This window comes from Furipterus horrens, unplaced genomic scaffold (assembly GCF_987537825.1).
Source record: "Furipterus horrens unplaced genomic scaffold, mFurHor1.1.pri manual_scaffold_12, whole genome shotgun sequence".
Lineage (NCBI taxonomy): Eukaryota > Metazoa > Chordata > Mammalia > Chiroptera > Furipteridae > Furipterus > Furipterus horrens.
In genome coordinates, this window is record NW_028327182.1 from 83,302,502 (window position 1) to 83,329,493 (window position 26,992).

The 26,992-nt window shown below is 39.4% G+C and overlaps 1 protein-coding gene across 1 annotated transcript; it reads right to left on the bottom strand.

Annotated features, from left to right (window-relative positions):
• Positions 1-1,405: 1,405 nt before the first annotated feature.
• Positions 1,406-20,831, bottom strand: UBXN8 (UBX domain protein 8). The gene is made up of 8 exons (XM_090258530.1): positions 20,697-20,831; positions 17,115-17,237; positions 15,391-15,461; positions 12,949-13,071; positions 10,479-10,616; positions 9,056-9,097; positions 2,747-2,821; positions 1,406-2,041 (listed from the first exon to the last, which is right to left on the bottom strand). Exons 1-8 carry the CDS (start codon positions 20,782-20,784, stop codon positions 1,874-1,876), a joined length of 828 nt encoding a protein of 275 aa, XP_090114656.1. The 5' UTR covers positions 20,785-20,831; the 3' UTR covers positions 1,406-1,873.
• Between the last annotated feature and the right edge of the window lie 6,161 nt (positions 20,832-26,992).

Genomic DNA, 26,992 nt, shown 5'->3' on the forward strand with positions numbered 1-26,992 from the left:
ACTTAGCACAGTATCCTCTAGGTTCATCCATGTTGTCACAAATGGTAAGATTTCATTTTTTTTTTTTTATGGCTGAGTAATATTCTATTGTATATGTGTTGCACAGCTGCTTTATCCAATCATTTGTCAATGGACACTTGGGTCTTATTTTCTTAGCTACCCCGTGTGTTTTGATTAGAGCATTTAATCCACTTAAAGTAATTATTGATCGGTATGTAGCTATTCACATTTTTAGTTTTTCTTTTCCTTCTTAAAGGAAATCCTTTTAATGTTTTCTGTAATACTAGTTTGGTGGTGATGAACTCCTTTAGCTTTTTCTTGTCTCGGAGATCTGTTTCAGGTCTTAACAAATGATTTTACATTAAGCTCCTGGCTTAATCTTTTTTATCTTCACCTGAGGATATGTTTATTGATTTGAGAGAGAGATATCAGTTGGTTGCTCTTGTATGCACCCAACCTGGGATGGAACCTGCAACCTAGGTATGTACCGTGACTGGGAATCGAACCCACAGCCTTTTTGGTGTACAGGACGATGCTCCAACAAACTGAGCTACCCAGCAAGGGCTTCACTTCATCTTTAGACCAGGCTTTCCTGAGAATATTCTTGATTTGATCTTTGCTCTGAAGCCATTTCTTAATTCTAGCTTTATTTGCCACCTCTAGAGGCTGGGAATCTTCCAAACCAGTGATCCCTGGTTTCTTTTTAAGACCTTTCTTTAGTTTATCTCTCTCCTCATTTTACCATAGGCAGCAAGAAACAGGTGGTATTTTCAGTGTTCTAGTTGGAAATATACTAGGCTAGATCATTTAATTCATTAGCTGTTTCCTACTTCCCGCGTAATTGCCAGCGATAGCATTGCTACACCCTCTGCCACTATATGAGGGTTTTCCTTCCTCCAGTTTCCAGTAATATGTACCTCACTTTCCTGCATGTCCTCGCCTGTAGTCTTATAGTTAGGAGCCTTTATCAACAATTTCAAGGCACTTTAAACTTTTACACACTCTCCTCAAACCCCACTGCCTGGTTCCAAAGCCACTCCCATATTTTGTTTTTATGCTGCAGCTGCTCCTCACAGGTTCTAAATGTGTATGTTCTATATTGCTCCATACAGATTAGCTCAAAACTTATCTGCTTAAAACATTTGTTATCTCACACATCATCAGAGTCAAGAATCTGGAAGCATCATTGCCAGGTGTTTCTGGCTCAGGGTTCTCATGAAGTCGCAATCAAGCTGTTGATAGAGCTGCAGCCTTTGGACTTAACTGGGGCTGGAGGTCCAGCTCCAAGACTCCTCGTGTTGCTGTGCAGTTCCTTGCACGTGGCTCCTGTCCCGCCCTCTGCCATGTTGGGTGAGTGAGTGACCCAAGAGAGCACCAAGATAGAAGTCAGTCTTTTATAGTCCAGTCTCAGAAGTGACACACACACACAACCTGTGAATTTTATTCTACGGAAGTTCTATAGTAAAACACCGCAAAATAACTGAATCACAGATTAAAGGCCAATTTTGCCTATTTTTAGAGCAAGGAAAGGAGAGAAAGTGAGAAAGAAAAACATCAATGTGTTGTTCGACTTATTTATGCATTCATTGGTTGATTCTTCCATGTGTCTTGACTAGGGATCAAACCCGCAACCTTGGAGTATCGAGATGGCACTCTAACCAACTGAGCTACCTGGCCAGGGCTCATTTGGTACATTATAAAATGGCATTCCAAAAATTATTATACAGAGAGCAGACCTTTTCTAATCCTTTGTGCCCATATATCCTCATGGATATCAACATGAAAGTGTACTGGCATGATTTCAATGTGAATCTTTTATGGTCCTGTAGGTCATGACATAAGTGATTTTATGTAGCACAGGAAGTTCTCATTTCTAGTTGCTTGGCTCTTTTTCTTCCACATTGAGTACAGTATCCACAGTTATTCCTATGTCCTGCAGTGACCAGCCTCCCTCCACTTCCAGAGGCCTTCTGGGAAAGGAAGTAGAAAGGCTGTATAGGGATGTGTGGTACCCAATTTTCAGCATCCAGTCAAATAGAGCCTAAAAGGTAAGAAACATAGTTGTCAATATTGTACACACTTGTGTCCCTCAGGGTCACTGTGGTATTTTACAATTCGTTCACTGTTAAGCTCCTAGGAATAATGAAACAGAACTTCTACCTCTTTTAAAGGAACTTTCTGGAGTGTAAAGAAAAATGGCATGCCATGGATCTTGAGGTGTGAACAACCTTTAATACATTTGTTTAAGGCCTAGGGACTCCAGGCACCCCAGAGTCAACAGAGGCATTTAACAAATAGCAAAGCCCCAGCTATAGGGAAGGGGAAGATTAGTCAGTAAAAAGACTGAGAACAAAAGGGTAACATTTGGGGAAAACATGATTTAGATCATAATCTAAGTCACATCAGAATCATGCAGGAACTGACTGAAGAGAATGTAACAAAGTTAATACCCGCTGCTTTTAAAGCATCTTACTCACCAAGCTGTGAAAATGTAATTATAACAAAAATAAAACAAAAATAAATAGGAAAAAAAGCATTGCAGAACTCACAGTTCAAAAGGACCCAGCATGCCAATTACCTACATTTCTGTAACAAAGGATACACATAAATTCCCTTTATCCTCAACGTGGGAGTACATGTAAGGGAGGAGGCTACCGGACAAGAGTGTGATACTTCTCCCACTGCGTGGGAATAAACGACTGCCAAAGTCAATAAAAAATATTTCTCAAAATATAAATGTCCTTACCTGCGAACTGCAAGACTTAAAAAACCTTCTCCTCAGGACCCTCCCGCTTGGACACCGGAGAGCAACAGTAACTACCTGAGGGAATAAAAATGTTCAGGTAAGAATTCAATCCACTGCTCTTTGCAATTCCAAAATTATGACATCTGTCATTATAAGAGCTCACGTGAGGTTTTATAGGAATTTAGCTCTGAGGGAGTAGACCAACATAAATTAGGTCCAGATAAAATTCTCTCTAAAGAAATAATTATTCTGAAACTGAAAAACATCTTCCTATTGGTTGAGATCTGTGACAAAACCTTCCAGAGATGAACCAGAGACTAAATTTTGTCTGCCCAGCTAACATCCAGCTTGCAGTTGGACTTCACAAGTGACCTACCAAACCAAGAAGCTCCAGTGCCAGCTCAGTCTAGACACAAGGAACTAGACTGGAAGGAGACACAAGGTCAGCCAGTCCACTCTGTCACCATAGGCTGTGCCCTTGTCATCCAGGCCAACGAGAGACGAGCCTCGAGTTGGCCCTGGAGGCGATGAGCTCAGAGGCCGCCTGCCCTGGGAACAGTGCAGTCCCACTTTATCTGCATTATGTATGAGTTTCCCCATAATCTTTCCTTTAACAACACTAAAAGTTTAACAGTCAAAATGTGTTTACAGCTGCTAGTATATTAATGGACATTCTAAAATATATAGTGAATTAGGCATTTCTTCTGATGTTCATTATTTATTTACCTGTCAGGAAACCCTATGGTCTTATCCTAACTATCCTGGGAGTTAATGTGAGTAGCACAGTATATAGAAATGGTGGTTTTACAGCAGCACCTACCACTTCAGGAAAGCCATGTTGGAAAATATTTTCATTCAACTAGGTAAGGTATTTGACTCACTTCCAGATCACCTGAGCTGTTATTTCTACTAAAGAAGTTTTATAATAAAACATCACAAAATAACTGAATCACAGATTAAAGGCCAATTTTGCCTATTTTTAGAAGTAAAATTTAACTTTTTTTTTTAGTTGCATTTTGTTTTTATTTTTTAGATTCAGTTGTTGATAGTTGTGAGTTTGTTGTCATTTTAGTGTTCATAGTTTTGATCTTCTTTTTCTTAAGTCCCTTTGACATTTCATATAATAATGGCTTGGTGATGATGAACTCCTTTAGCTTCACTTTGTCCGGGAAGCACTTCATCTGCCCTTCCATTCCAAATGATAGCCTTGCTGGATAGAGTAGTCTTGGTTGCAGGTTGCCTTTCATCACATTGAATACTGCTTGCCAGTCCCTTCCTGCCTGCAAAGTGTCCTCTGAGAAATCAGCTGATAGTCCTACACACACACCCCGGTAGGCAACTCTCCACCTCTCTCTTGCTGCCCCCAGGACCCTGTCTTTATCTTTCACCTTTGGCATCTCATGATGTGTCCTGGTGTGGTCCCCTCTGGGTCCAGCTCGCCGGGGACCCTCCATGCTTCCTGATCTGTATTGTCCATCTCGTTCGCAAAATTTGAGAAGTTTTCCCCATTTTTTAAAATTCTTGCTTCCTCATTCTGCACTGGTTGACTGTTTTTTTCTTCCTTATGTTCCAAATCATTGATTTGAACCCCGGTTTCCTTCCCTTCACCATTGGTTTTGTGTGGATTTTCCTTCATTTCACTTAGTATAGCCTGCACTTCTTATGTGTTTGCCGTACTCAAGCATATCTGTCAAGCCTGTGAGCATCCTTATCACCAGTGTTTTGAATTCTGCGTCTGTTAGGCTATCTATCTCCTCATCTGTTAGGTTGGCTATCTCCTCATCGCTTAGTTCTCCCACTGGAACCTTTATCCTTTCCCCCTTTTGGGCCATAGTTTTCTGTCTCCTCATTCTGACAGGCTCCTGTGTTTACCTCTGTGTCCCAGGTAGAGCTGTTGCTCCTGTTACGTTTTAAGGGGCGGAGCCCTAGGGATTTGTCAGTACAGGGTGACCTGTTTCACCACATTGTGGCACTGTATGTGGGGGAGGGGTCCGAGAGGGAACAATGCCGCCAGGCCAGCACTCACCCCTTTTCCAGGCACTTCTCCCACTTTTGCATCAGACTGGCACCTCTCTAGCTGTTGCCCTGGCTGTTGTTTCCAGAGTGGGTGGGTCTGCGGACGTTCTAGAACCATTAAACAAGCGGACTCTGCTGACAGACCTGTAGTTTCTGCCTCCGCCCCAACCCCCACTGGTCAGCACAGTCAGAAGCAATGAGGCTTGATTTTCCCTGGTACTGGGACCTTGAGCTGCAAGGTACAGTGAAGAGCTGGGAACGCTCCCAGGTGTCCATCCTGACTTTTTAAAACGTGTGACTGTGCTTTCTGCCCGCCTGCCGCTGCCACTGCTGCTGCCGCCGCCACCATATCACATCCTCTCTGCCCCCGTTCCGCCCCTCCTGTCTGGATGAGTATTTCTTCTTTATATCTTTGCTGGACTTCTATGCAGTTAGATTTTTCTGGAACTTCTGGTTGTTTCTAGTTTTGAGGTAGTTGTATTCATTCTTAGTTGTGGAGGGAGATGCAGCGTGTCTGTCTACGCCTCTATCTTAGCCAGAAGTCAAAATTTAACTTTTTCAATGACCTTTTTCCAAACAGTGATCTGAGAGGAGAATTAAAGCCAAATGCTTTATGAGAAACAAGGGTTAAAATACAGTGAATTAAATGTTTTCCATTATGATTAAATGAAACTTGAGAGAAACAAACTATTATTGTTTGAAATCTAGCAATGTTCTGTTATTACAATTACCATGAAAGTTGGTTGTGCAGTTTCCCTTAAAATGTTACTGACAGTGTAAAGGACTGATTATGAATGGGTAAAAGGCCTGGGCCACAATCCAGAATTAGAAAGTAAATCACTGTAACAAACACAGACTGTTAAATGATATCTAAATTAAAAGTAACAGCAAAAATTAATATTTTGTTTCCAGGTACTCCTTAAAATGAAATAAGACAGCGTACAATAATGAAAATAGTTACTAGGGTAATATGGTAACATTATATGATAATTTACAAAATTATTTTCAAATTATCGTAAATTCTACAGTTATTGTCTTTGCAAGTTAGAAGTAGAACAGCAACGTATGGTAAATCCTCTGTTGTGACTTCTATACCGCCATGAGTTATCTCCTCCTCTCATTTTTAAAGTTTTACCATATTGTTTTAGAACTCTAGGGATAGTTGTAATACTAAATATACAACAGGCACTAAAAAAATCAAGGTGTTCTATTAGGAAAGAATTGATTAATTATGTGTCACATCCTCCCTTCCTTACCATAAATCCATGCTAGTCGTTAGTTCCCTCATCTATTAGTCTGCTCCTAAATCCAAGCCAGGTTCCCACTCTAACGAGAATTTTCTCATATAGCTCATTATTATAGTCACAGTTATATGTACAAAAATATATAGACAGATAGTGAAATCTTTACCTGGTTCTGATACCCTTGAAAATGAATGTTAGTCCCTTTCCCTGGCAATACAGAGTCATAAAAATGTCCCTCGATTCTGTGGGTGACACCAGACATTTAACGGACCTAACTTTAATAAGGAAATAGAGAATTTCCTGAAAATTATTATGTCCAGTGTTCCCAAAAGTAAAATTTCTTTTTTATATATGTACTTATAATACAGTTATATAGCTTAGGGATTATAATATACTTCTTTTATTTTAAAGTTTTATTTTTAATTGATTTGAGAGAGAGAGAAAGAGGAAGAGAAACATCAATTTGTAGTCCCACTTATTTATCCATTCATTGGTTGCTTCTTGTATGTGCCCTGACCAGGGATCAAACCCACAGCCATGGCATATCAGGATGATGCTCTAACTAATTGAGCTACTTCAGCCAGGACTAAAATATACTTGTTTTAACAGGGGCAGGCTTTACGTATGATGATATGTCATGATTATGTAATCAGACATAGTAATGATAATAATACCAGAGCAAAATTGTTGAGATCACAAAATAGGAAATAGTATTTTTTTCAGAAAGCCAGAAACAATATGACTTCATAACTTACAAACACATTATTAGGTATCCTAAAATCTTGGGTAGCTATGGTAACTCTCATTTCCTACCTCAGGAATGTCTTCTTTATTTTGAAAATATTTCATTGAGGTGATAGATGGAGGATGTGTTGTCAAGGCACACTCCCCAAAATAGAACAAACACTTTCTTTTTGTTCTTAACTTTTATGATGATAATGGATACTCCATGCTTACTATTTTCATTTTTTTGAAAAAGTCAGCTACAGTGGAGGGGTGAAGCTGGGCAGAGAAGTCTGGAAGGACCAGGCTAACTGCCCAGAAGTGGCCATTAGATCAAAATCTAGGTCAGTGAGAACAGGAGAATTACTGAAAGATGGAGTGGGACATTTAAAGTCATCCAGGGAAATAAGACTAACACCTTGTGAATGGGTAGTGGGGAATTAAGAATGTTTAGCATTGACTTCTTAGAAGTCTGTGAGCAGTAGAAACAGTACAGATGGAAAATGCCTTACCCAATGATAATTCTGATAGAATCAAAATATTCCAGTATTTAGTTTTTCTTGATTAGTGTGGAATAGAATACACTGTAAAAGTATTGAGCAGTATCAACTAACTATACATTAGTGGTATTAATACAACTTCATTATAAAAGTTGCTTGTACTAATTAATACACTATATATGCTGTATACATTTTACATGTGATTCTCAGGTAATGATTATTTACCTAACTTTGTTGACTTTATTAACCAAAAACAGAAGAGGACCAAAACTCAGAGCAGGGAGAAGAAAAGAGGGATAGTATTGCATACAGAGTGAATAAGGAAGGAGTACTGGCCACATCCCAGGAGGCCCAGGTTCTCCCAGAAGATACCTTGGAAACCCTTACTGCAGCTTCAGCTTCAAGTGAGGAGCTGGGATGAGTTATTTAGGTTCATTCCAGCTCTAAAATCCCATTACTCAGACATACACTTTAGTGAGTTTAACACAGAATGTCGCCTAACAAGTAATGGAAAAGGGTAGAGAAGAAACCAAAATGGAATGACAATAAATAACTAATGGAGAGGAGAGCAACATCAACTGCCTCGGGCAGAGGTTGCTCAGCCTTTTTAGGGTCACAGATCTGAGACTGTGAAGAAAAACACCGTCCTTTTACATATAATAAAAAAGGTACAAATTAGAAAAATTCACTGACAACCTGAGATCTATAATCCATGCACCTTTGGTGACAGACTGCTATTTTGTGGAATATGATGTATTTCAAAGCCAGAGTAAATTCATAAAAGGTCTTCCCTGTCAAACCTGAGCTATGTTTAAATACCCCTGTATTATAAATTGTTGTCATAGATACCAAAGCAGAGCTTGACAGGAAGTGAGAATGTAGAAGTGTATGGACATTATATATCATAGGCATAAATTTATTACTTACAACAGGGAGGAATTAAAAGTTAAAAAAATTGTGTTTCTCCTGCATTATACCTTTTATTATCTCTGTCTTTGTAAGACTTTCAGATTTCTCTGATGTCCAAAGTACTAAATTTAAATGTTGGAAATGTGTTGACAAAAACGAGACGCTCCCAGAGACTTTCATGGCTATCTCAAAAATGGTTTTGAAGGACTTGGCATAGTCCCTGAGCCCCCCGTAATGCAGACCATCAGGGTTCTCCTTTGCCCGAAGGACTGAGTGGCTTTAAAGCACGTGCTCCCATACACTGGAGATGTATCTAAAAACCAGCTAGGCAGTGGCAGCAAGGCCGCACAGATGATAGCAAAGCAACTGGGCAGGAAGCAGCTCAGTGCAGTGTGGGGTTCTGTCCGGCCCTGCAAACCATCCTTCCATTTAAATGTCTACAAAGTGGCTGCGTTCTCATTTTCTCTCTTTTAAGGGGAAAACTGCAATTTGAAGTCATCTGCCTGTTTGATTCTATTTTATCAATAGTGAGTAACTAATTTGCTGACTTGAAGTTTTGGGAAAGCCCATGTATTCCTTTATTTTTTAAATGAATTTATTGGGGTGACATTCGTTCATAAAATTATAAAGGTTTCGGGTGTGCAATTCTATAGAAAAGCCCATGTATTCCATCTCTGCCTGATGCAGAAGGAAGGCTCTAAGCTCTAAAAAGCACACCCAGCAGACGCCAGGTTTCCAGACAGGACTCGAGCTGAGGGGCTGATATTATGCCACATTCAAAACAAGACATAATTACATGCAGTCACATAAACGCTTATGCTGTCCTTACTCTCAAACCCACATTTAGATGAAACATACTTGCTGATGTTAAAGGAAACAAAATATATTTAATTTTCAAAGGAAAAAAATAAGCTTACTTCTTTAGCTGCTTCAGGAGGTTCTTCAGGTAAATCTGGAACCTAAAGAAAAGTATTAGTAATAGGAATGTAAACATTTTGAAGAAAAAATTGTGTCAACAAGAAGAGTTCCCTTTCAGTATAGGTTTTAGATAAATCTAAGCATAGTGAAATCTTTTTATTCCACATACACATATAAGCTGACAATGAAAAGAAGAGCTTGGTTAATAAACATGGTTGGGGAAGCAACTGTGTGCTCACAAAAGATCATAAAAATAGGATTTTAGGTGACAGCTGCCAATCTATACACATTTAAACAATTTTGTTTTCATGATGTTCCAAGATACTATATAAAATGTACTGTTTAAAGAAACAGGATAAGTATTAAGTTCAATAAGACCCCAAAATTATTTAGGTTCATACATATATATGTTTTAAGAGGACTGCATATTTTTCTTCACTGGTCTGCTGCAGGACTAGCTAACAACCATTGCCTTTGGTAGCTTTTGTGATTTACTCATTGTTTCCCTGTTTCCGTGGATCTGTTAAGAAACCAGATGTTCAGACTTTTTCTCTTGTTAAAATACCTGTTACCAACAATTTCACCTCTAGGGACACCTTTTATTTTTTAATACTCTGGACTCCATGTTTTAAAACATCTTATCTAGCTAACATTAATTGCATTTATTAAATAAACCATCTGTTTTCCTTTGGTATCAAAAGCATGTGACAGTCCACTAAAATTTACCATCAGCATGAAATAATCTATGCTAATAACAAAAAACAAAGAATCTTAAATTTTTACTTGGTCCATACAGTTCCTGAGACCTTTGTAAAATGTTAGAAATTGTTGGAATGACCCAATTCTCACCCTCAGGCTCCATTAACGAAACCTCAGACTGAGAAGCAATGCATTAGAAACCACTTTCAAGGACTGAATAGATATCCTGCCAGCTTTCCCTAAGAGTCAGTACAAACAGGCTTATTTCTGCCCTTTGCTAGCTTTAAATTTAACTTAAAGATTAAAAATTTGAGAAAGAAGGAATAATAAACCTGGGCACTCGTCCGAAGTGAATGGTCACTAACCCATTCCCTAGAAGGGCCACTCACTGAGGGGGGCTTAATCATGTCCTAGCTACCCCCAGGAATGTTTCCTTAGTAAAACTATATTTTTTATTTCTACATAATCAAATTACTTCCTCAAAAGAAACAAGTATTTTCTAAACCTGCTGTCATTTATCTTCATAGTCTCCTTCTTAGTTTGTCTCAGAACATTAATAGTAAGCAGGAAAACTGAGTCAGTGAAGGCAATCACTCTGTAAGGCAGTGGGAAGACATCACCTCAATTAAAAGCCAGTTCTTCACTCAGTCTACCACCTCCCCCACAGAACAATATTCCTGCTACACGGTGATACATGCAGTGAGCAGGCAGTACGTAACCAACCTGTTCTGGCATGGGCCGTTCAGCAGGCGGTGAAACTCTGGTTGAAGGTGTAGGCAAGTTCCGTCTCTTTGCTGCTTTTCTGTTTGATGTTTCAAAAGATGTCTGACTCTCATTTTCAGGCACCAAATCTTCATCACCCTGGTCAAAAACAACAGACGACTTCAAAAGAGATGCTTTCCTTCAACTTTATTCACAATGGTGGTTTCTTTTACCCTGATGGCACTTAAGTAAAAAAATATAATTAAAAGTTAATACAAGACCCAAAAAATAAAGCACTATCTCCTAAGACAGGAAAACACAGAGCTTAACATCTTGTAGACACTACCCTTATCCAGCTCTGGGGTTCTCTCTGACAGATACAAGGCTGGGAGAGACCATTCCATTTTAATTGATCCCCACATTTTTCAGAAGCATGGAAGAAAGAAGACAATCTGGGTAATATCCTTTCCTCCTTTCAGGAAAGGAAGTAAGGCAGTGCAAGGAATTATGCCTTAAAAGCCTTAAAAGCTGTGAAAATAGAACATATACATAAAAACATGTCTCTGTATATGACCATGCAAAGCTCCCATAGCTGAATGTAGCCCTAGTATCTTGTTATATATAAATGTATTTTATTTCTCAAATTCAAACTTTGAGCTTCCATTTGAATTAATCACTTTAGGAGGCAAAGGATTTTATCCCAGAAATCGTAAAGATTAACTTTATTATCTATTAAAACATTTTCCTTAGCAAGATAATTCACTTAAGTGTCAAATTCTCAAATATATACTTATTAGTTCACTGTCTTTCTTCCATATATACTGACCTTCTAAAAGTTCTCTTTATCAGACTAAAACGGACAGGACTTTGCTGGGTAGTTTTCCCCATTCCTTTATCCCAAGAGAAGCTGATGGAAGGAGCGTGGGGAATGGAAGTCAAAAGGCCTTGATGCTGAACAGTGAGCTGACCAAACTTAACCTGCTTCACTGCAAATGACGGGCTGGATCAGCTGGTGGGTACACCTGATGCAGCTCTAACATTCCAGTTCTCATGTTCTTTGATAATCCTAAGAGCCTTTTAAGTCATAACACCGAAGGTCTACCCTGTCCGACTTTTTGTTGTCTCACTACTTACGTTAAAATATATATTGTGTTGGCCAAAAAGTCCATTATGCTTTTTCTGTACAATGGCTCTAGTAGTTCTTAGTTGTCTTGAATGTCATTCAAAACAATTTTGTTAGATTGTGACAGCTCTCATCTCAGTGTGCGTTTAAAAAGAACATATCAAAATGGGTGAATTTTTGTGCAGCCATTTTAATATTGAAAATTGAAGAAAACAAGCAACATTTTCGGTGTATTATGCTTTATTATTTCAATGCAACTGAAATGCAAAAAAAGATTTGTGCAGTTTGTGGAGAAGGTGCTGTGACTGATCAAGCGTGTGACAAGTGGTTTGCAAAGTTTCTTGGTTCTACTGACATCTTGGCCAAATAATTCTTTGCTGTGGGACTGTCCTATGCATTGGAGGAGGTTTAGCAGCACCCCTGGCCTCTACCCACCAGAAACCAATAGCAGGAGGTAGACAATGTACTCAAAATATCCAAATCAATAGTTATTAGTGAAAATAAAAAACGTATCCTTTATTTTACGGAAAAAAACAACAGACTTTTTGGCCAGCCCAGTACTAGTAGTGCCATGAAGACACAGCCTAAGTGCAAGGAGCAAAATGAGTAAGTCACACTGTGACCATTGCAGAAAGAGACACGGCAGGCTAAGTCAGGCTGTCGATGTCTGACACCACGCCACTGAAGACAAACTCAACTCAGAGGTGAAATCACTACATAGAGCAAATGCGTTTGTTGTTGCCCATCTTTCACATTAATTTTCTTACCCACCCTTCATTGTTTTATGACATATTTACCGATAGAAAATGAATAAAAACATTCTGTTTCACTATAAGAATCCTGTACACCTTTCCAGAATCATTTTCTTTACAAGATGGTGAAAGGGACAATATAAACAGAAAGCAAAAAAGCCTTTGGGACAAAAATAAGCTTACATCTAAAATCTACAGCCAGTTATTCTAAAACTTAATACCTTTATGAATATCCTTCTTCCTCTGTAAGAAAACAAAACTGTAAACTTCCATTAGCAAATGACAAAATTCATAGTCAAGGCCCAAGGAAGAAAAGTAAAAGGTTACTTTGGCTTTACAAAAACAGAGTCAAACAAAATAAATATGTGAGCTTATAATACCATGGAGATCTTTCTTAAAGAAAAATCTGAATTCTTTAATATAAAACACAGTATTATAGTTAACAATTTTCTTAAAGTCTACCTCATGTTAGACCTTTTCAAGGCTCTAAGTTATACGTTCTTAGGCACTTAACCATTATATAATCATTAATAAAGACTCCTAAAAAGGCTGTATTAACATCATTTGCAATTTTTAAAAATCAGTATTCAAAATATAAAATGGAATCTTTTCTAACCCCAAGTTTATGACCATTGCTTAACTTCCAGGTTTCACCCGTCATTCGATAAAAGCGCTCTTCCAGTTTTTTCAATTTCATTTCCTGGTGAGGCTTTAGAACATTCTCTATGTATCTGCTGGCCTGTTCAAAAAAATAAATCAGGTGTTGTTACTATTCATTACCATGCCTAAGATTTTACATCATCTAGAAAGTTGTACGAACCAGGTAAGAAAGTGTCTTTTCACACTAACTCAATTTTGCCAGAAGAGCAGCATCTTCCACTTTGCATCAGTCACTCTCTAAAAACTTGCATTTGCACATAATGCAAATAACACAAATATTCTATACTTATGCTTGTATGGCCGCCTGCCTCTATATGCTGTCACGTGTTTTCAGTGCAACCAAAGCTTACTGAGGGCTGGGGATGCAAAGATGGCTTCTAAGAGCCTGAAGTCAGGGCAGTTTGTGCAAGGTATGAACTCCTTGGAAAGAATGATGATTGATAGCTTGATCATGTTAAAGTAGAAACTATTTTTGGACTCAAAAGAAGTGGAAATTCTGGTTTTAAGATAACAGAGTGTAATTATTTCTGCCTCCCTCTCATTTTGAAAGTCATTCCAAAACAACCAAAGAAACAATAGAAACCCAAATTCCATTACTGACAAAACAAACAAATATTACAACACCCAAATCACTATATGTGTGGGCAGATGGAGAAGTTGTAACAGATATAACAGTGAGAAAGATGCAACCTAAGTGCTTGTAAAGGGGGTAACAATAAGAAGCCGGTCAGTCTAGTCCTGACTGGTGTGGCTCAGTTGGTTGGAGTGTCATCTCGCAAAGCAAAAGGTTGGCAGTTCAATTCCCAGTCAGGGCACATGCCTGGGTTGTGGGTTCGGTCCCTGGCTGGGGAGTGTACAAGAAGTAACCAGTCAGTGGTTTTCACATCAATGTTTCTGTCCCTGTCTTTCTCCATCCCTTCCCCTCTCCCTAAAAATAAATAAATAAAATCTTTTAAAATAAAAAATAAAATGAAGTTCTTCTTTTAAAAAAAGAATAGGAAATCCTAACAGACCTAACAAGAGGTTAAATCAGTAATTAAAAACCAACAAAGAAAAGCCCAGGACCAGCCTTGGCAGCTGTGGCTCAGTGGATTGAGCGCTGGCCTGAGAACCAAAGGGTCACCGGTTCACTTCCCAGTCAGGGCACATGCCTGAGTTGTGGGCCAGGTCCTCAGTAGGGGGTGCATGAGAGGCAACCACACATTGATGTCGCTCTCTATATATATTTCTCTGGTCCTCCCCCTCTCTATAGAAATAAATAAATAATCTTAAAGGGAAAAAAAAAGTTCAGGACCAGATGGACTCAACTGGTAAATTCTAGACAACCTTTAAAAAAAAGTTAATGCTAGCAGCACTATTCACAATAGCCAAAAGGTAGAAATAACCTAAATGTTTATCAGCAAATAAATGGATAATCAAATTTTGATAATTCCATACAACAGAATATTACTCAGCCATAAAAAGGAATGACCTACTGATACATAATATTTTGATGAACCTCAGAAAATATGTTAGGTGAAAGAAATCAGACACAAAATGTTGTGTTATATGATTCCATTTATATGAAATATCCAGAGTGGATAAATCCATACAAACAGAAAGCAGATTGGTGGTTGCCAAAGGATGGAAGGAGGTGGGGAATGAGGAAGTAACTATTTAAAGGGGATGCGGTTTTCTTTTTATTTACACTTAGGCTATGAATCCGTAGGGAATGGTTTCCTTTCCATTGGTTCTCACAAAGTGTGCTTCTTTGGGGGGAGCAGATGATGCTTCAGTTGAACCTACATACCTTTCTCTTTGGCTTCCTTCTTTTTCTGATCATTTTCCTCTACACGTTTTAAGAAGCTATCTTGGCTCTTAAGAATGCTTAATATGCTCAATACATTCATTCATTCTCTTGGCAAGAATCTTGCCCTTAACTTGATTATTTACAACAATACCCACCGCATGTTGGGTGACATTGTGGACTTTCAGTTTGCCATGGAAACATCTGTGGGTCATCTTGAATGGTGCCCATCCCCTTGTCTATAATATCACCTTTCTTGGAGACTCACATGTATTCTGCCAAAGGAACAACTCCATGTTTTCTAAAAGGCCTTAAGAACACATAGCAGGTGCCCATATCGTCCGGCCAAAATGTGAGATTTTCTTCTGAGGTGGAGAAAATGTTTTGGAACTAGATGGTAGTAGTGCTTGCACAACACTGTGAATGCTCTAAATGCCACCGAATTGTTCACTTTAAACATTAATAGTTAATTTTATGTCACGTGAATTTGACCTCAGTAATTAAAAAAAAAAAATCTGAGCACAAACACAGAGAGCAAAGGACCTAAATTTTAAATGCTCCACATATTTTTTGTATTCTTTCAAGTTATATTTGCTAAAAATTATGCTTTACCTTCTCACCCTGTGCCTCTTGTTGCTTTTTTCTCACAAGTTTTTGCCTTTTCTCATTCTTCTCTTCTTCTTCTAAGACATCAAAACATAAGTTTTTTAATTTCCAATTATCAATAAGTTGAATGCTATTTTCTCTGAAAATGAACTGTAGATCTTAACAGTTTTTGAGAGACAAGTCTTCAAAAAAAGATACGTTTTAAATAATGAAAATGAAATACAGACAGTTGAAACTAAGAAATCTGCAAGTAAAATAGTAAGAAAAGGTCTGTTCTGAAACAAGAATTGCAACATGTATTAGTATTATTGTAATTTGAGTGAGGCGGCTTCAAGAATGCTTATAATGGGCTTATAACAGTAAGAGAGACAGAAGGTGTGGAGCAGGCTGATTTTCTATTTATTCGAAAAAAATAATGACAATAACTATGCCCTATACACAATCTTAATTACTAATTAGTTTCAGCTTTCAGTGATGATGATGTCTCAAAATTGTCAACAAAAAATGTACCAAATAACTTGCACTCCTGGCAACATAAAGGTACAGCTTAAGGTAAGAAACTGTCAGGTGCATGTTTCCCTTATTTGTAGAACATAAAATACTTGACCTGCTAGTTTAACATGTGCAGCTAATATCCTCCTGATATCAAAATGTGCTTAGTACAGTTTCTTAGAGAAGTTACGATCAGTTATTTTAATTCTCCAACAGAGTAATTTGAAATTGAAGAGATCAAATAATTTACCAAAAGAAGAAAGAAAAATTTCTAAAATCTATGATTGCGAGACGCTTAAACATCTATATTGTCTCCTATATTGTGATTGAATAGTGTAAACTTTAAGAATTACGATTTTATTCATAGTTAATCTGAAAGGGCTATAAGTTAAGTACTGATAATTTTCCTTTTATATTTACATTTAAATAAACAACAAAACAAAACAGAATGTCTCAAAGGCTTCTAATACTGCCCCAGAAGGATTTTTGTGTCACACAAGGGAATGCCTTGACAGAGAGGGGCTTGCTGGTGGTGTGTGCACGTTCAGTACTGCCAGGACGAGAGACCTGGCTCATCTTTGAGGAGCTCTCCGATGTCTTGTGCAGGGTGGCCGACTTGGCCGATTTTGTGAAAATTGTTCACTCTAAGCCAGCATTCAGAGAGGCAGCACAAGAAGCTTCTGTAAGTATTGGCACCAGGATAAAAAAGTTTAACACAAATGTGGAATTATATCCAAGTTTGCAAAAACTACTAGCTAATAAAAGCCTTCTAATACAATTTTCACTGGTCAAAAAACAAGCATGGTTTCCTAAAATTAAGAGCACCTAACTATATATAAGAGAAAAGTGCGGAAATAAAAAATGCCAGAGTGGAATGAAAAATAATTTAGGACGAAAAGCCTTCAGGGATTAACTATATAGTAGATATAGTTAACATTTGTAGAGTCGTTTATAAGCTGTACCTATCAAACAGCAGTTAAGTTGCATAAATACAACTTAAAATGAGAATTTGCAATGTGCCAAGTTACAAGTTATATAGTTCCCTTATGATTTCTCATAAAAATGTTGGGATTTATGGTCCATAAAAAATCATGACTAAAGTTGTAATGATGACTACCTTGAAATTACACTGCACAAATTAATGGCAAAATGATTCTTATTGTGCCAAGTTCTAGTATAAATAAAGGAAACAGATTTCAGTAGAAAAGTGTAAAAGGGTAGGTAAATAATAAACTTACCTTTCAGGTAAACTTGGGGAGATTTAAATGAGTTAAGCCATGAGGTAGTCACAGAAATAATTAAAGTAAGAAGAGCAAGCAGTAAGAAAATCCGGCCACACAGCAAAATTATATCTTTAATTCCTTATGAAGGGTAAAAAAAAAAAAAAAAAATTAAAATTAAAAACACTTTTCTTGATACTAATAATAAATATTAACACATTAGAAAATTATATGTTCTAGAAAAGTACAGTAAAAGTTAAGTTGTGCAACTGCCTTATGATTTTGCATAATCTTTTGGCACCCAAATTCATCATGGTTGTCAATACCAGAACAAGTTTTCAGAAAACATTTCTAGAACATCTTCTGTCTCAGGAATATATGTATAATTCAAGTGAGTGTCTACATTATAAATATTATGACTATCACTAATGCAGAAATTCTGGTTTCCCTTCTACCCAGAGAAAGAGATAAAATTATCTTCATATTTAAGGAATTAAATAATGGTGATAGTATCGTCTTTTCAAATTCTAGTTCTATTTAAAAAGTCATTCCTACCGAAACACCAATTTCTTCTTTTTCACAGTTAAATTATGAAACTGTGTACTTTATTTCTCAATTCGGTCATTTGTAAAAAAAATGACCAAATACATGTTTGCCTAGGAAAAAAAGTCAGTATTTGATTTTACATTATTTTAAGAACCAGTGTAACAAGTGCCTACTTTGTGTAATATAATTTGCTAAACGGTGAAGGAAGGAAGATATAAAGTTGGGTTAAAAATAGTTTCTACCCCCCAGGAATTTTTAGTTTTGTTTTTTAAGTCAAACATGACCAGGCAGAGGGACAGAGGAACCGTCTTACCAACATGATGGGGCTGGTAGTTAGTGAAATAACTAAAAATTAAAGAAGGAATTATATATGCAAACATATATATTTATATTTTTTGCATCACAACCCCTCCGACTTTTGCCAGCATTAACCACTGATTCAGGTATTGTTCAATACAACAAGTAAATGTGGGGTAACTGGCCATGACAAAAGTAATGCAATACCTAGGGTACTGGCATTTAAAGAAACCACTCAATTATGGGATTTATGCTCCATAATATTGCTTTTTGTTTTAACAAGCAAGCAATTTGCAAATGTTATATGGGAATATAGAAAGACCTAATTTGTGTGTACACCTCTCAGGTAAAAAAAATTAAAAAAAAATTTTTTTTTGCACCTACTCTCAAGACCCCATGTACAGGGCACTTCAAAGGATAACAAATATGAGGAACCAGCATTAAATTATTTAGCTTAGGTACCAGGAAAAATGTATTGGCAATGAAGGCTTTTACAGCGGAGAAAAAGACAGGGATTGCCCTAGCTGGTGTGGCTCAGTGGATTGAGTGCTGGCCTGAGATCTGAAAGGTTGCCAGATCGATTCCCACTCAGGGCACATGCCTGAGTTGTGGGTCCCCAGGTGGGGGCATGTGAGAGGCAACTGATCAATATTTCTCTTCCTCTCTCCCTCCTTCCCTTCTCTCTAAAATAAATAAATAAAAATAAACTGCTCCTGCTTTTCGAAAAAGACAGATCATTTTTTAACATGTCCAAAAATACAACCCCAGTGAATGTAAGGGCTAGGAATTCCACTCCCCACCCACAACTGGAAATTCAACTAGCAGCTCCAGCTAAGAGTGTTAGTATCTTTAAGTACTGTTCCACACATAACTAGCCCCGCAGCTGCTGCACTGGGATGTATGACTGGTTAAATAGACTTCATTACTGTCCGTGGATAATTGCTGAACCATTATCAAGAAACCAAAGTAAGTGACCATGATTTCACAAGTTGAGAGAGGATTCTAGGAAAAAGAAATTAAGTAAAGTTTAAAGGAACTCGATGGAGATGGTGTTAGGAACCCAGCTGCATTTTCCAGACTTTTTGGCCTACTGTTGTTATTTAGACATTGTGTAAGTGCTGGGAATACAAAAACAAATTAGATTGGTCTTTGCCCTCAAGAAGTGTATTTCCCCAGGCTCAGAGCTGATCCTGTGAACAGATCTCCTTCTGTAACTTCAGTAACCACCTTCTCATTGACTAAGTGACTCATCTGTTGGTGCAAAGTAGACGATTCCAAATGGGCAGAGTAGAGATGGATGCTATAAAGGCAAAGGACCAAAGTGAATTCTGTAATAGGTAAATGTGAATTCAACATTTCTGTATGTCATTTGGACAAAGGTCTTGTAAGATTCCAGTACATCTTGAGTTGAATCAGGCTTCTGGAGAGACTAAAATTTTTTAAAGCATTTTATTTTTTATTTTTTTAAAGATTTTATTTATTTATTTTTAGAGAGAGGGGAAGAGAGGGAGAAAGAGAGGGAGAGAAAGATCTGTCTGTTGCCTCTTGCACACCCCCAACTGGGGACCTGGCGCATGTGTCCTGACTAGGAATCCAACCAGCAACCTTTCCCTTCACAGGCCAGCACTTAATCCACTGATCCCTACCAGCCAGGATTAAAGCTTAAAAAAAAACAAAACTCAAAAACAAAAAGTATTTGAATTTATTTCAAGCAACATTTCTGGGTAACTAACTTCTTAGAAGTGGCCGAGGGAGGGTGAAGAGACAAGTAAATATTAAAGCTGAGTTTCATCACGGTCTCTAACTTGAGAACTAAGGTGAATGAGGGAGATATGTAAACTGATCCCATCTGTCCAAAAATGAACTGGTTCTCCACAGTTCCTTTCATTGTTCCCGTTATTTTTGGCAGTACCAACGACTTGGCGTTGCTCTAGTCATCCTTGAGTCCCTCCTTTCCCTCATCCCAAGCAATCCATCAACAAACCCTGTGGTTTGTACTTTGTAAATATCCCAAATCTGTGCGCATTTCATGTTACCATCTTTGTCCCGGCCACCATCATCACTTGGCGACTTCAAAAACCTCATCGGCTCCATTGCCTCCACTATAGTTTCCTTCCTAAACATTCTCCATACTGAATCCAGTAACGTTTTTAAAACCGTAAGCTACTTAACGTCCCTACATCTCAGTTTCCTCAACTGTAATTGTAGATGATTATAGGAGTAACAGCCGCCTACAGTTGTAATGCTAATTAGATAATTAAAAAGCATTTAGTGGTAGGCTTATAATAGGTGTTCAATGACTGTTATCTTCAGCCACTCTCCCCCACTGAGCCAGTGATCTTCGTTCTTTTGCTTCAACTCGTCACCGTTCCTTTTGTGGGGAATGTTTTTGCCCCGGCTTTTCGAAGGGGTGGCTCCTCATTAAAATGTGTTTAGATTCCTCAGAAGGCGTCCATCCCATTGCCCTATTTCCTTTTGAGCATATCAACACAACTTCATAGTGGTGGCTGTTTGTCCCTGGGCTTTCTGCGTCTCTCTGCCTACACGTAAAACTTCGCCTCTGCAGGGGCACTTTTCGGACGAGTGGGGTCCGCGTCCCCAGGGACACCGACACTTACTGCGGAGGGACCGGCCCCGCCGGAAGAGGGGCGCAGCAGCAGTGCAGCCTGGGATTCGTAGTCAACGCTGGTACTTCTGCGCCACGTTCATGGGGAGGTTACCAGGGTGTGATTGCCAAGAGGAAAAGCCAGCACTTACCTAGGTCCGGGATCCCTCGCCGGAATTCTAGACACAAGAGGGGCACCGCGGAGAGGAGGAAAATGCCAACGACCCCGCGGGCTGCCATGGTGGGCGAAGGCCCTCCTCTTCCGGTTCCGCCTCCCTGGGGAAGGTGGTGAGGAAGTGTTCCCTGAGGGGGATTTGGGAGAGCTGGAGCGTGGAGGCGGGTCGGTACTCAGGCTTGTTTCTGAACTCATTATCTGTGGCTTTATGTAAGAAGAAACACGAGTCACCTCCCCGCATCACAAGGTGTCGGGGGAAGACGGCTATTGCGAAAGCAACGCTTGAACTCCAGCTTGACCGCGCCCCGGAGAAGAGGCCCGCAGCGCCTGCCCTTCGGCCATAGGACTCTGGAGACTGAGAGAGAGCGCTCAAGAGTAAAATCAACTGGAAGAGAAAGTGTATTCGCAGTTGACGCTGTGGGTAGACAGCCTGGCCCCTTGGTGTTGTCAGTAATGGGTGATTGTGGACTTTTGGATCCAAGCTACTAAGCGCCACCCTTCTTTGGAAACACCTGCCTTGCCTCTGAATGGATCCCTGTCGGTCCGTGGGCTTTGGTGTTTGCGGAAAGATGATTCGGCTGGCACCGAATTCCAGATCCTGGAGACCCGCCACCTCTTGTTCTGACTGCTTGTCAGTTTTGCCAATAGGTGTTGTTAATGACTTGGCCTCACAGATACGTGATCATGGACGGGAATGGGGCCACATGCTAAACATGACAAGCTCAGTGGAGGCGTGCATGGCAGCTTTACAAACTCAGAAAGTAACCACATAGGATGGTCTGAAATAAAAACTTTATAACTAAAAGCGGTTCATGGCGGGTAGTCATGTCCAAGGGCAGTATTTTTCCGTAACAAAGGTTAGTCTTGCCCTTACAACTGAGCCTGTCTTCTTTCTGCATGTAGGATAACGCACCTGATAACATGGCTTTAGAATAACAAGGTAATTTCTCTTTTTCCGGACCTCAAAGCTCAACCACCTCACGAGAGGCAAGACCACAAATTCCCTCGTTATTGTTATTGTGTTCATTGTCGAGTGTTAACTATCCAGTACCCGCCTATATAAAAGAAGTATGTGTCTATTCATTTTATTTTTTATACAATCCAAGAGGTTTCCCCATTTTGCTTTCTCCTTCCGCCCTCATCTATCATCTATTAATTTCATGTAACGCCCTTACATCTACCCCTCTGATTTTTATGTAGAAAAAAAAGTAGTAAAACTGCCATTTTCCGGAGCATTTTCTCAGTTTGTTGAGATTTTGCCTCCCGGCAGTTTGGCTCAAATAAACTCATAGAAGTTCATACAGGTTTGGGCATTTCTTAGGTTGACACTTAATTGCCGTCACATGACTTACCTGTATGGCGCTCCTGCCAGCCTGCAGCTCAGTTAAGCTATTGAGGTCCTAACAGCTTAACAAGATTTTATGCTTTGAATGTTTTGTTTCCAGTCCATAAAGCCTTCCATTTCACCCTTCAGTTTAATTCAAAAAACACTTACTGAGCCTCACAATTTGCCTGGTATTGTAGAGACTCAGATACTGTAAGTTACTGAATTTGTCCTCATGAAACTCAGTTTAGTGAGAAAGATAGCCCTGTAAACAGGTAAATAAAATACAGTGCCTGAGTGCTTATGATAGGGATACTCCAGGGTGCTGGCGAATCCTACCCCAGGGCTTGGGGGAAGGCTCTCCTGAAAGAAACCATGACTAAATTGTGTTGTAAAGGTTAGGAATGAGGGTGGGGTACAAAAGGAAGAGTGGGAGTTTAAGTTTAGGAAACAATGCAGAGGAACTACCAGCAGTTAAAATATTGGAGTTTAAGGTTTGAATGGAGGTGCATATCGGTTGGTGGGAGCTAGGACCACAGAGGGCTTTGCTTTGTATGAAGGCTAAGAAATGCATCCTGGAAGTGAACACGCAACAGATGAGGGCACCATCTCAAAATTGATCCCTAGGTGTGGTGTGATTTCCCACAGCAGCTTTACTTTGTTTCCATGCGCACTAATGCTATTGAGGACTTTTTGGGGTGCTTATTGGCTGTTCATTTAATCTTCCATTTTGAAGTATCTGTTCAGATGTATTTAACTGTATTGTTTCTCTTTTGTAATTATGAGGTGTAGGAGTGCTTTATATAGCCTCAATACCAGTCATATGTGAATATTTCAGTCTGTAGTACACCTACTTATTTTCTTAATATTTAAAAAAGTTTTAATTTTAAAAACCAATTTGTCAAATAATCTTTTACGGTCATTGCTTTCTAAGAAACTTTCGCTTGCCCTGAGGTTGAAGGGTTTTCCTATTGTTTTCCCTAAAGCTTTATATTTTAGCTTTTATACTTAGGTTTATGCAATTCTTTTTGGTTTTTTTTCCCCCTAAATAATGGGAAAGATGGCTGCTTTTGAAAGTACTTCTTCCCTAGGCTTTATTCCCAACAATTGAACACGTAAATTGCAAAAATAATTTAATTTCACTTCTCACTTCGTTTTAGAGATACCTTGATGTGCTCTATAGGACCTTGATCCGATGAATGTAACTTAGTGATCTGGTGGAACATATTCTGTGGTGAATTTGTAGATTAATGTTTTCTGTTCTTTTTAACTTGTATTTAAGCATAAATGTCCTTTAGCTTCCTATCTTTATGCAGTGATCCATTATGCATGTAAATTAAAACATATGACCAAGAATATAAACTATTTAAAACTGTAAACTGGTCAAAACCTCCAGAGCAGTTTCAGTGTTCAGCAAACTTAGTGATCTTTCCTTTCTCTGACTTGATAGCACTCATTGCTTTTTACCTTCATTTGGAATGCCATAATATTATTTTCATATTGTTATTGAACTTTTCATGTATATATGGACTTCTTCCACAGAGATTCTGATTTAGGAGCTATTATTCAAAGCTCCTCACTCCTCAATGGTATCTAAGTATGTCTTATAAAATAATATACAATAACAATACCAAATGTGGGCAAGGAAATAGAAAAACTAAGTCATTCATACATTGCTGGTGGGAAGATAAGGTGGTACAGCCAGTCTGAAAAATATGACATTTTCTTACAGAATTAAACGTGTGTTTACCATATGACCCAACAATTGCACTCTTGGGCATTTATCTCTCAGAAATAAAAACTTGCCCTGGCTGGTGTGGCTTAGTGGATTGAGCACTGGACTGTGAACTGGAGGGTTGCCAGTTCAGTTCCCAGTCAGGGACCGTGCCTGGGTTGTGGGCCAGGTCCCCATTTGGGGGTGTGAGAGAGGCAACCAATCTCTCACACAACAATATATCTCTCCCTCTCTGTCTCCCTCTCTTCCCCGCTCTCTAAAAATATTTTTAAAACTTAAAAAAAAATTAAAAATTCCTTTCTCCTTTGAAACTAGCAGAGTCATAGACTTTTACTTCCTTTCATCTTCTTTATGTTTGCTTAATAGAGTCATTTTCTCCCCATAGTTCCTGGTTCAAGATTTGTTATCTTTGACCCTTATATCCCCCCTCCCCCAACTTGTCAATTTCACTTCTTTATGTCTGTGCAATCTGTTCCTTCCCTGTTCTCAGTACTTCCACCTGTTTTCCTTGCCTCCTATACTGCCAGTTTCACTATCTCCAGTTCATTTCATATATTTCCAGGGAAACACACCTCTGAAAAATCTCCAGTGACTGTTTCTTTGGAGTAATGTCTAAATACTTGTGCCTGGTTACAGCCAAAATCTTCCAGGATTTCACCCATCTCCCATTACCCTCTTCCAGCTGCCTCTGGTCTAGCCAGTCTGCACTGCTCTGCTTACTGTTTCCAGTTTTTGCCAGGTGATTTCCTCCACTCTGTTATTCTCTTTGACGTGCTTATTTTCTTTTGGTCAGCCATCCTGTTTTACAGATGAAGAAACTGAAACTCAGAGAGGTTAAGTAACTATGACAGTGCCTGTGGTATGATATGAATCCAAGTTTCTCTGACTCAGACTTAACTCCCAAATACTTCAGTGCATATCTCTGAAGAACAAGGATCTTCTTTCATAACCACAGTACAGTGATCAAACCCAGGAAATTTTGTATCAATGTACTACCATTATATATTGTACAGGCCATATTTAAATTTCACCAATTGTCCTAATTCCATCCAGGATCAAGCCTGACTTTTAGTTGTCATATTTCTTCCGTCTTTAACCTGGAATATTTCCTCATCCTTGCTTTGTTTTTAAGACATGGATAGTTTTTAATCTATAAGGTTATTTGTAAAATTTCCCCCATTGTGGGTTTTTTCTGAGGGTTACCTCTTGATTAGGCGACATGCAGGACGCGTCGCAGGCACCTCATGTGGAAGCTGTTGAGTTTCCTTTCGTGCCTTGCGTAGGTGGTCCACGTCTCGCTGCCATAGAGGAGAGTGCTGAGTACGCAGGCTTGGTAGATGCGCAGTTTGGTTTTCTCAGTGAGGCTGGAATTGTTCCACACTCGCTGGTTCAGTTTGGCCATAACTGTGGCTGCCCTGGCGATTCTCCGGTTGACCTCCAAGTCAACTGACAGAGAGCTCGAGATGGTGGACCCGAGGTAAGTGAAGTCGTTGACAACCTCCAGGGTGTATCCGTCGATGGTGATGCATGGGGGAGTCCCCGTGCCTTGAGCCATAACGTTCGCCTGGACGGATAAGGTTCCCAACACCGAGGTGCTGAAGCGAGCCAACATGAGCAGTTTGCATGCAGTTCTTAGCGAGAGACGCCTCAGGTGGCTCGGCCATGTCAAAAGAATGGATGCAGGCCGTATCCCCAAAGACCTCCTCTACGGCGAGCTAGCAGAAGGCCAGAGGATGGCAGGGCGCCCAAAACTGCGGTTCAAAGACATCTGCAAAAAGGATATGACACAATGCTCCATCAATCTCAACACATGGGAAGTTCAAGCAGACGACCGCCTAGCCTGGAGGCTCAAGGTGCGTCACGCGCAGAGGCTGCGCGCAACGAGGAGGCGGTCCAGAAAAGATCGAGGCGGAAGCAGCGTCAACAGCAGCAACAACGGCCATCTGCCTTCACCTGTAACAAGTGCGGCAGGGATTGTCACTCCCGAGTCGGACTGCACAGCCATTCTCGGCGGTGCAGATAGACTCTCAAGAAGCTACGCCATCGTCTCTCGAGACGGACGGCTGCCGATGAGGTGATGACCTCTTGATTAATTCAGGTTATGGATTTTTAGCAGGAATACTACATGAGTGAAGCCATGCACTTCTTATGGCATCATGTCATGAGGTACATGATGACAACTGTCTCATTACTGGCAACGTTTAACTTTGATCACTTGGGTAAGGTGGCACGTCATCCGATGTAAACTTACCATTTTCCCATCTGTGATTAATAAGCAACCTGTGGGGACCTATTCAGAGACTGTGTAATAATCCTTTTGCCATCCAAGTTTCACCAAGTGGTTTTAACATTCACTGACAGTTAATGACAATTATAACTATTATAGTTACAAAAACGGTGACTTCTAACTCTCTTGTTCCTTCTACATTTATTACATGGCGTTCTACTGGAAGGAAGAACGTTCCCATTTTCCTCTTTCTGATCAGGAAAAAACCCTAAAAGCTTCAAAAAATAATTGGATACTATTCTAATTGGAGTGTGGTTGATACCCAGTCCCCTTCAGTGTGCTGGGCACCCCACCTGTGACCTGGACCTTCACTCCTCTGATTCTAGAGCGCTCAGCCTGTAGGAGATGGGCACAGGCAGTGGCCTGTCACCACAACAATTCAAATAAACCCACTACTTTGTTGTCCAATCGGTAGCTCCAGATATTGTTTAAAAAAAAAAATACCTCAGTCTGAGCAGGTTGAGAGGAAAATGCTTCTGTGTTTCCATCTCTACCCTATCTATATACTTCATCTGTGCATCACATTAGGGAGCAGAATTTCCCCACTCTACCCTTTACTTCTTCTGGCTAGACTAGTTATAATGAAATTGACACAAGACTAGGTTAACAGGAGGAAAAAAAACATTTTAATACATGTGCATGGGAGAAATGACAATATGATGCTCAGATCATAAAATGAGGCTCAAATAAATGATTGAACTAGGCACCCTTTTGTACTTTTTAGATAAACAAAATTGTGAGAAATTGACAGGACGAAGTTGGAGTACATTACAAATGAATCTAAGCAAGGTTTAGGTGTTTGCGAGGAATCTATGAAGTTCGGGCTTGGGCGGTAAAATCAGTAAAGGCTTCACAAGGTTTAAATATGCTTTTCAAGTCTGGATTTTATAACTTGTGATAAGGCTGCCTCTGGACCCTTCAGGAGCT